Source organism: Buceros rhinoceros, unplaced genomic scaffold, assembly GCF_000710305.1.
Source record: "Buceros rhinoceros silvestris isolate BGI_N320 unplaced genomic scaffold, ASM71030v1 scaffold9715, whole genome shotgun sequence".
Classification (NCBI taxonomy): Eukaryota; Metazoa; Chordata; class Aves; order Bucerotiformes; family Bucerotidae; genus Buceros; species Buceros rhinoceros.
Window position 1 is genome coordinate 36,238 of NW_010412270.1, and position 10,708 is coordinate 46,945.

The 10,708-nt window shown below is 39.5% G+C and overlaps 1 protein-coding gene across 2 annotated transcripts in view; it reads right to left on the minus strand.

Moving 5' to 3' along the window:
• The window catches only part of LIPA (lipase A, lysosomal acid, cholesterol esterase), a 12,446-nt gene that overhangs the window by 1,429 nt on the left and 309 nt on the right, over positions 1 to 10,708 (minus strand). Inside the window, exons 2-7 of one of the 2 annotated variants that reach the window (XM_010136328.1) lie at positions 8,910 to 9,030; positions 5,057 to 5,255; positions 4,560 to 4,669; positions 3,874 to 4,010; positions 2,339 to 2,485; positions 1,064 to 1,135 (exon numbers count right to left, since the gene is read on the minus strand). In XM_010136328.1, coding sequence (XP_010134630.1) covers positions 1,064 to 1,135; positions 2,339 to 2,485; positions 3,874 to 4,010; positions 4,560 to 4,669; positions 5,057 to 5,255; positions 8,910 to 9,030 — 786 coding nt within the window. Of the gene's footprint in view, positions 1 to 1,063; positions 1,136 to 2,338; positions 2,486 to 3,873; positions 4,011 to 4,559; positions 4,670 to 5,056; positions 5,256 to 8,909; positions 9,031 to 10,708 lie in introns of those variants that run through there. The other variant, XM_010136329.1, reaches the window with a different exon arrangement.

Sequence of the window (10,708 nt, forward strand, 5' to 3'; positions counted from 1 at the left end):
AATCATTAACATTCAGAACCAGAGTAGACTTTGTCCCTTAAGGTTTCTCACTGTTTTACAGTAACAGTAGGAAAGATTAAGGAAAACAGTTTAATATTTACAAAGCCAGGATGTGGCAGCTCCATGTTTACTTCTGAAATATTCACCTTGCTATCAAAACGTATATGAACACAGCACGGAGCATTCTTAAAAAGGACATTCTGTATGGTTTACCACCTATTACTCAGAAAAAGGAGTCTATATTAAAAGGAATCTGGGAAAAATAAAAAGCCTTCGCGAATTTCTTTCCAAGCCAACATTTGGACAGCTATGTACAGCAGAACATGTTTACTTCTGAAATATTCACCTTGCTATCAAAACGTATATGAACACAGCACGGAGCATTCTTAAAAAGGACATTCTGTATGGTTTACCACCTATTACTCAGAAAAAGGAGTCTATATTAAAAGGAATCTGGGAAAAATAAAAAGCCTTCGCGAATTTCTTTCCAAGCCAACATTTGGACAGCTATGTACAGCAGAACACATTGCTTCTCAAGAGATGACTAAGTCCAGTTATAAGATCACAAGTAGCTCTGACCACTGCTTCCACAGCAAACGTCTTCTTGTATTTGCCAGCCTGCTGACAAAGAAAAAAAAAAGGCACGAAATCATGCATTGAAATGAAATTCAAAATACACCAATAAAACAGAAAATTAAGCCAAACAGAACAGAGCAGGACAGGAAACTGCTGCTTTTCACCGGCTAAAAATATAACTTTTAATTGAAACAGGGTTTGCTAAAAGGGGACCAAATATTTGCTAACAGCATCTCTCTGAGTTATTCTGTTGTATTGTTTGTGGGCCTGAAGTACTTACAGTACTATCTTCAAGAAATAGGGGAGAGAGGTGAGACACCATCAAAGCATCTGCAGTGAAGAGTTGCTGTTCTGACAATCGTCAGTTCCAGAACTGAGCTATGCTACATACGTATACTTCGGCATTTTATTCCATTTAAATGTTGGATTGATCAACATTCTACAACCAAGATAGAGTCACAGAGAGTTTTGATTGTGGAAACTCTACCTGGCTCCAGTGGATCATGTTTTGTACAGATGTTCCCGCAGGGCAGTGTGTTGAATATACATCCACTCGGCTCTGCAACGGGATATTTAATACGATTTACTCCTCACAGTGCAAACATTATTGCTTCTTGAACAACTAACAGAAAGTTTTCCATTCCTCTTAAACTGTTATAAATAAAATTTAATTGGAGCTATATATACAGATGAGGCAAAAGGTTCAAATGTTCTGTGGGTTACTTACAATTAACTGCAGAACTTTAAAGTTGATCTTTGAATGTGATAATTATATTTCTTAACAGTTTTTATATATTGAGAATATCTTTTCATAAGTGCTAGTATTATAAGAATTGGGAGCACCTTAACTAATATTTAGATGGACTTCAAGAGAAAGCTTGCATTACTCTACATCTAAACTAGCAGCTATCAGTCCAAAGTGATTTAGAACTTCATACACTTGAGTTTAGAAGCACAAAATACCCAGTAGAAACTTAAATCCTTAAAGAAAAGCAAATATTATCTACCATTAAAATCATAAAAACTGTATGTATGTGCAGCACAATAAAACATCAAAACAATACACTTTCACCTTGATACAAAATACAATAAAATGTAAATTTTTGCATACAGAATGGTGAAAAAAATAATGCTAATTCTATCTCACTCCAATTAAAAAGTCCTCAGCTGTCATCTACCTGTGGATAAACTAATACCAGCTTCTACTGATTTCAGGGAGTTAAAAACAGTTTTAGAAGTATTATGAAAAAAGGTAGTCTCATGCCAGTTGCTGTTAACTAGGTTTTAGATAACAAAACAAGTCCTGTGAACAAGTCCTTTGGAACTAGAACCACAGATGAAGCCATCTGCAGGATCAGAAGTTGGTCCCAGAGAAAATAACTGCACATATCATAGAGAGACCGGAAAGCTTCAACAGCTCTCTTGAAAACAGTTGAAAACTGTCTCTTTACTTCCCCCTTCCCTGAAAAAGGAATTAAATACTTGCACCATCATATTAAGTCACTTCTCTTACCCACTTCCCCAGAAGATCTAGAATAATGTATTCTAGCTTTCCAGAAACATTTTAAAAGGTTAATGCTATCCATCCAAGCCGGGTAACTACATCTATACCAAGGAAAAATACTCATCCAAGCTCAGTATGATCAAGAAGGCATTATTTTTTTTCTCATTGCATGTAAAGGACAATCAGTACAGTGACACACAGCCAATGCTGTGTTAAGAGTTCACAATAACTCAGCCATTAAAAGCCACCAAAACATACCATATTCAAGTTTCTCTCATTAAAACCACACAGAAGAAAGAATACATTGCCGCAAAGGTCATCAAGTATTCTGTGGGTGCAAACATGGGTAGCAAGCCACTTCAGCAAAGAATTCTGAGGAAGGAATTGTTTCTTTCCAAACATGTCCTACAAAATAACAAAAATGTAATCACATGGAATTACCTGGCTTTAGTTTTTATACTACAACATTCTTGAGGTAATTACCTTCATTTGCACTGGTGACAGGTGTGTCATATGAAAATGATTTATCTCATCAACCTCTCTTACAGTCCAATGGGAAAGCCAGGGTTAGTGCTTCTATAACAAATGATGCAGTCCATTACCCCCACAAAATGTACATGGGAACTGGGACCATCATTATAGAATTCCAAACCTAACCTCAAATTCTAATCAGTTTTACATTCAATGCTCTACAGGAGTACCACACAGCTTCTTACCAGCAGAACTGTTTAAAGCTAAAATATTCTAAGCTGCCTCTGCTTTGCCTTGCAACTTCCCCTCTCCAAACCATGAGCTGTGGCGTCCACTCCCTCTTAAGTCTTTTTTTGAAAGTTCAAGGATTTGAAACTGAGCACTTCCTTAGAAGTGACACAGCTCTTTGAAGTAGGACTGGCCAGTGTGTTTATGGCTGTCACGTACTTCTGCACTCCAGTTTTTTTGCAAGTCACCATGAGAATCAAATTCCTCAGCACAACACAAACATCTGGACAGGTCACTATCAGCTGCTATCCCCACAGACAAAGTTCACTACACAAGGAACAGAAGATTCCTTAGGATCCTCCAACAGCAGATTGTTAGTATCACTTTTATGCACCTGCCTTTGGCGCAGGGAACCAATCATGCAGACACGCATTACATGTGTACAAAGTATGATAAGGAAGGGTTTATCTCACAGAACGAACAGTTCTGTGTGGGAATCGCCATCGATGGTGGAAAGAAACATGATGGTTAAAAATGACACATAGCAGGGTGTTCACAATGTCTGACTTCAGGCACTTACTGCAGCCTGCCAGCCCGCCTACATTCCCCTTTATGTTAGTGGGGAAAGGTAAACTCCTCCAGAGGATGATTCACAGCATCTAAATAAAGCTGCTGCCCTTGATCATCCTCTGAAGGATCCTCTTCTAACACTAAATGGTGGCTTGTGAAACAAATCTGTTAAGAGTTCCTGATGACCCAGAAGTATTCTGTATAAAGCTATCATATGACTCTTCTAAAACGAACCAACTATTTAACTCATCGTGATTTCTGTAGCATGAATTCTAGAAACACGTGAATAGAAAGACATAATCTTATCCCACCTATAAAGCTGTAATTGTAAACTACAACTTTAAACGGATGCAGATTGTCTCATTAGACAGCAGTAAAGCCAGAGTAGCCACTGCTTACTTCCAGAGGATTATTACGGAAAAACTGGCCCAGTATTCATGTCAAACTTGTTAACCTAATTACAACTCTTTGCTACACTTTTTTCACCTAGAAAGGGTTTAAAACATTTACACTCAAATACAAACCTTGAGTAGCAGGTCAGGAAACACTCCCAATTTTACCAGAGGGCTAGTGGCAAACTTGACTGTAGCTACTGGTGCCAAGGCAAAGAACATTTTGATTTTCTTAGCCAGTTGTGGCAAAGTTGAAAAAGCAATGAAAGCTGTAAACAATATGAGAATAATTAACAAAGCTCACTGACACACGTTAGATGAGAATTTTACCTGGCACTGCTTCTATAAAATCTAAGATATGTTGAGTGTGGAATGCGCATTAAATGAGGCAAATCAGAAGGATTTTTTTTTTCTGAAAACACGTTTGTGTAACTAATCCAACACTACTCCAACTCTTTCTGTGGCAGGTCTAAGAGTACCAGGCCTTACATAAAGCGAAATATTCTGAAATGGGAACCTTTATTCTACATGTCTAATGATTCTAATTTTATTATGCATAGTTCATTCTATTTTAATAGAAGACTGTAGTGGTGGCTACCTGTGCCTTCAATACATCACTTCAACAGCTTCCCACTTGAAGCAAACACAGAAAGGTTACGTCTTTTCTTTGTAATGTTGTTGAATATTCCAGGAAGCAGCTAAAAACCAGAAGCAGTTAAGACTTCTAAAGCCCTATTTTTTCATTATTACACCACATATGTTGAACTTTATATCATTTCAAATACAATATATTCTAACAAACGCATCTCTTCACATACCCACTGTGGTGCCCTGTGAATGGCCAACATAAAATACTTGTTTCTGGCCAGTCTTCTTCAAAATAAAGTCCACTGAGGCTGGAATGTCATATTTAGCCATTTCATCAAAGCTACAAAGCAAAGATAAAAAGTCAGTTGTGTAAGTTATCAGTCTGGTACAGCTGCCCAGAGCTCTACTGCACTGCACTGCAGATCAGTTGTCTGGACATAAAGAAAAGCTTCCTTTGGATGAAGAGGAACACTCTGGTGACTGAGTCTCCACACTATGCACTGGTGAAAGCAATTAACCTGCTACTGACCATGTATGAGGGCTGTCTCAGGACACCATACTGACCATAAAACTCCCCTTTACTGCCCCTACATATGTGATAGCACATGTAACCAGAAAAAAACCCTTGTACATTCACACCGTGACTGAACTGAGATGACGGGCAAAGAGAGGAAGAAAACCCTGCTCAGAAGCAGTGCATGTAGTTTCTCTAGCAAGACAAGGATACCTGAAAACCCAAAACTCTTCTTGCTTCACTGTGAAATGTGTATGTTTCCTGGACCAGGTGTTCCCTCTGCTGTTTCCCATCCATACATCATAGCCAGCATCTGCCAGCATAAAGCCGAGGCTGTTGTAATCCAAGTTTGTGATCCAATTGCTGGCATCTGCAAGCAAACCATGCTGCAGAAACACAACAGGCCTTGGACCTGAAAAAATAAAGCATTTATTATAGCTTCCTGTTCATCTGGAATGGAGTGCCTAAGCATAAGTCAAATGAGCTACTGAAAGTCTGCTTTAGATTGCACTCTGAATATTTCATCTGTTGACTTAATCTACTAATTAGATTAATAAGTGCTACTGAAATCTTTGTTTTCCAGTTACAACAATGCCAACCAAGGGTGCTGAGCTGTGAAAACCTCTGCAGCTGGAACTGGTATTATCTCCACGCAACTCACTTTCATTACCAAAGCTCTGGGAGAACCTGATGAGCAGGGCAAGTGGCCAACAAAGGAAAGTATGTTTCAAAGGACTTTCTCCCCTTGGCTTAGGGAGTTAAAAGAACCACCAAAAAAGATGGAATTTAGGAAGCCTCTCTCTTGACTTCTCCATCCTGAAAGGGGAAGTAACTCCTTTATGTGTAATACAGATTTTTAAAAATTAAGGTTCCTGCTTCTACACAAAGAAAATAAATTAATGTTTAAACCTTTAGAAGGAACATGACCTTGAAAACCCAAAGACTTGTCTCTGGATCTCACAGCACCACAGGTGTTTGGTGGGGTTTTTTTCCTGCTTTAATAACTGAAATCTGATAACACGGTAACTTTAGCTGAATGCCAGAGATTACTCAGGAATTTGCCTCCTTCAATGACACATCATTCTGCTACAATACTAACTCTCGCAATACTTCCTCCATTGATAATTTAGACTTGGATATTTCAGTCTGCCACATTTCAACCACAACTGTTTCAGTCACCTACACTTTCTATTCCAGCTCATGTCCGTAAATGTTTGCTGTGAGTTCCAAAATCCAAACTAACAATATTCCTCCCTCTTGGCAACCTCTGTATCTGTGACGAAGAACCTTTCCAGTGCCTGGTTTTCCCATTTTGTTAAAAAAATGATGTTGTGGCATACTGCCCCTGCAACCAGTAGTGCCAAACTGGCACTGGAGACTGTACAGTTGAAAACAACTGTTTACTCCACTGCAGTAATACTTCACTGTCTTATGAGCAGTGTGCAGGATCTTCAAGCCTATTTTCAGTACTGTTCACTTTTAGCTTTGATTTCTTCTTCCCTTTTGCTAAACTCAGATCAAACAGCTTCTTATTTTTTGAACAACAGGCTCTCCTCAAGCTGCTACTTGCACGTTTCATAACACAGGAAGGCGAAGACTGGTTGACTGCTTTAATGCTTTAATTCTGTTCCCTCATTAGCTTCCAATTTCTGCCAGTTCCTTTTTCACTTAACCAAGTAGTCACCAGATCTGCACAAGAACTGCACAATCATATGACAAATTTAGACATATGTCCAGGTCGTATGACTTGGACAATAATAATTTTGTATCATCTCTGATCCCAAAAACCTGTGAGGGGGTATAATAAAGGTAGGTCCTTAAACTACCCTTTCCTCTACAGAATATTTTGTTCCCTTCATTGCACCCCCAAGAAGTTGAAGACACACTTATTTCCATGCCCCTCTTACCCATGCTATGTGGCTGGTCTAGATTGTTAGTTAATTCTAAACCAAAAATCTCTGATGTTTTGCTTTTAGGTTCTCTGGACATTTTCCTTTTTTTTGTTTTTTTAGCTGAAGAACTGTAAGTTTTGTTCCAAAACATCAGGTGATACGTAATTTCAAGGGATCCTACTAACACTATACAGGTATTGCAAAAGAAGAATCATGGCATATACATACGCTAAGTCAGCAGTAACACATCATTGGTATCTTTCTGAGAAAAGATACCAAGTCTATAAAAACTTAAGATCAACATGAACTTTGAAATCTTCATTCTCCTAGGAGATCATACTTCCCCAAATGTGCTCAGTAATCCTTGTTTTTAAAATTACAGCACTTTGCAAAACATGAACTTGGGGTCGAGGGTGTGGCAAGGGGAATGTGGAGAATTCCCACAGGTCAGGAAACTTCTGTTTGCTTATGTCATTAATGAAGGATTTGACAAAATCAACAGTACAAAGGCAGCCTGTCATTCTCCTTATGTGGAAGTCTACGGGCTTCTCTGAAATTCTTCAGTACAAAGACACCTGCCAGGTTTGACTGGTCTCATCTATGCTCTGATATTTACACACCTACCTTGGGAGAGACAGCGGACAGTGCAAACATCCTAACTCATTCAAACACAACAGATAAGGTCAGGAAGGCTGTTGCTTGGCCTTTGGCAGAGGAGAGGGTTTTTCCACAGGTCTTGTTCACACCCAAGGCTATAGGACAATCACTGATTTCTTTTGTGAACACCATGTTTTTACCTCTCATCCTAGGTTTTTTCAGTCCAAAGGGTTCTCAGGCAGTCTTTAGAATATATACAGTTTCTATGCAAACAGGCTACTCTTGTATGCGTGCAGTTGTCTGTAGGATGCAGGTGAGCACATGGGGGAGAGGAAGGATGGGGGAATGTCTGTTGAAACTTAAGGGAATGATATGAGCAAAGATTTTTGTGAGGGCTGAATGATGGAATACTTTAAAAATGAGACAAATGGATGTGGCAGAGAAGAGACATGTAGCTTTTGACTTGCTATCCTTGTACACGGCATATGGGATTAACAGCGTGTTTTGGACAGCAATGGCTGAATTTGGTATCAGCCTTGTTGCCATCCCTTATAAAAGTATTCCATCACTCGGGCCTCATGAAAAATATTTGCCCATATCATTCCCGTAAGTTTCAGCTGACATTTCTCCTATCCTTTCCCTCCCCCATGTCCTCATCTGCATCCTTTCCATTGTGTCACACCAGCTTTCACAGCTTTTAACAGTGCTCTGGCAGCATATGCTAGTGCTGCCCCCAGTTCCCCACCAAATCACATCCATGAAACAACCTGTTCTGGGCTGACTGTTGTGAACTACCTGTTACATACTCCAATTTGCAATATATTTCTAAATGTATTGTACTCAAGATGTTCTGAAGGGATTTTATCTTTTGTACTGTTTTACCTATTTAAGCAGCTGTGTAAAATATGACATCCCAGTAATGTGCAGACTGGTATACTGGTCTGACTTGTACGTTACTGCAAAGGGAGCTTCAGAGAGGTTAAAATTCAGGCACAGATTCTTATTTTATGCAGAAATCAGGCAGTAATTATTTTGTGAACATTCCAGTAGGAACTTTTGTAGTTCAGCCATATTTCCCCAAAAGAGGCATGCGAACTGCCCTTAATTCTGAAAGTGATAAAGCGTTTTTAACAAAATAACTTGTTATAAACCTTGTGCTTAACTTGTTATAAAGAAGCTTTTTTTTTTTTTTAATGGAGATAGAAATAACCCAACAATGTTACGATCAATCTCTTTTCAAGACATTTTATTACTTACTTGCAAAAACCCAACAAATCTCAACCCTCATTTTCCACTTCCTGGAAAATCCAGGCCTTTCAGCCCCTCAGAAAATTAAACAACAGTGAAGGCCTTGTATTAATGTCACAAAAAGGCAATGCCAGGAGAAATACAGCTTTCTGAATCCTTTTCCCTTCCTTTACTCAAGTCACACTACATCTTCATAATCTATTTAGAGGCATAACATTCACCAACAAAACATTCTAACTGCAAAGGTCATCATAGAGTCTTTAACCTTTTTAATCTTTAATAAATCAAAGACAGCTTTTGCGTTTTTTCCAAGCAGACATAAATCTTACCTTTGCTCCTCTCACGGCCTTTTCTTCCGTAAGGAATTCTGTTAACTGAAAGGATATAGCCATCTTCTGTTGTCACTTCATACTCCTCACTAGGGTATCCCCTGAAGGTAATAATTTGACTCTGAAGAAAGAAAATAAACGGCCTTGGAGTCAGACTGCCAGCCGCCTCAGTTCATTAACATGTGCAAAGTACTCTGGGTTCCTTCCAAGGAAAGCCTCATGAAATTAAAGGATGTGGTAGGAATGTGCCATACCACCTGCCTATTTGATGCAGACAGGTTTTCTTATGACTTATCCTAGCACAGATTCAGGAACTAGCTGGACCACAGACCTTATCCTAGGAATTTGGGAGGACTCCCTCGCCTGTGGCCCATTCCACTGTCATTTTAGTTACTCACATGCTGCTTTCAGTGAGAAGGGAGACTGAAGTGTTGAAAAGGAGATTAGGATAACAGGGCAAAACACTGAGACATGGATTTGGCAGACAAAAATTGAAACTGTCTGCTCTCCAAGAAAGCAGTGTTTTTCCAGCAACAAACAAGTGAGGACAGCAGAAAGCCACTGTCATCACAGCAGCAAGCCACTATCACCACAGCAGCATATGGTAGAAGAGGGAAGAGTTCATCTCTCCTGAAGGGAAAGGCTTCATGAAAAACATTTCAGATTTATATCTGAACTTAATGCCAAATTCTCTGTTATATAGAGGACGCAATCATGTTTAGGTAGTGTACGGAAATGAACCAGACAGCCTTAAATGAACAGCAGCTTTAAAACACTTTAAAACTCTTCACATGTGCAAGCTGCTAACACTGCCACCTCAGTTCATAGTTTCATGTGCTATTTCTTACTTACCTTTCTCCTCAAACCTTATGCCTGTTGCAGAGCTCTTAAGTGACTTTGCTGACAAGCCAAACAAGAAAATAATAATAAAAAAACCTCACACTTGTTTAACACTGTGATTTCATTTATAGGTTTATCTCCCATCTCTTATGTCTTGGACTTCATTTGATGCGACTTCATCACGACAGAGAACTTGTTATTTAATTGGTTTTATCACAACACCCATGCCTTGAGAAAATGTAAGAAAGGCAAGACATGCTCCGAGTTCTATTCGTAGGCTGCAGGGCAAGGAAGAGAAGCAGCATTTCATTAAACGTGCTATTGTTTTAAATAGATCTTCAATCAACCACAGCAGCATTAACTCTCCAAAATCATTTAAAGGGTAAATTTCATTCAAATAGACTAAATGACTATTTTCAGTCCTCAAAATGATTTTTAGACGATACTAATGACTCAAAGCACTTTTCTTCTTACAGACCTTAAGCATTTCGTGGTTGAAGTATCTTCTCACACATGGGAAAAAATGCCACCCTTTAGATGGGACAGAGGAAAGAGCAACTAATACCAGTTGCTAACAGCAAATATTTTCTGGAGTTGACAACTGCAGCAGCAGAATAAATTTTAGAGAGTAAATGCCAAAAGGGAAAAAAAGCAGTTGGTCAGAACACGGGAGCATGGTGCTAGCAGCACAAGCATGCCTCTAGCAGTTAAGGAGGAGTGTCCTGACTTTAGCAGAAAACACAGGTCTGGAGCAGACAATACGCAAGAGACAGATCAGCAACAGGGGACCAAGAAGGACCTGGAAGGAGCAGAAGACGACGCGTAAGCAGCGGGTGTAAGCGGCAGCAGGCTGACCGCTGACCAGTGGCTGAAGTCTCCCGGGACTTTCACCGCGGCTGCCGAGGGCTTGCGCCTGCCGAGCCCTAACGGGGCAGCACGCCGTCCAGACCCCCCTCTGC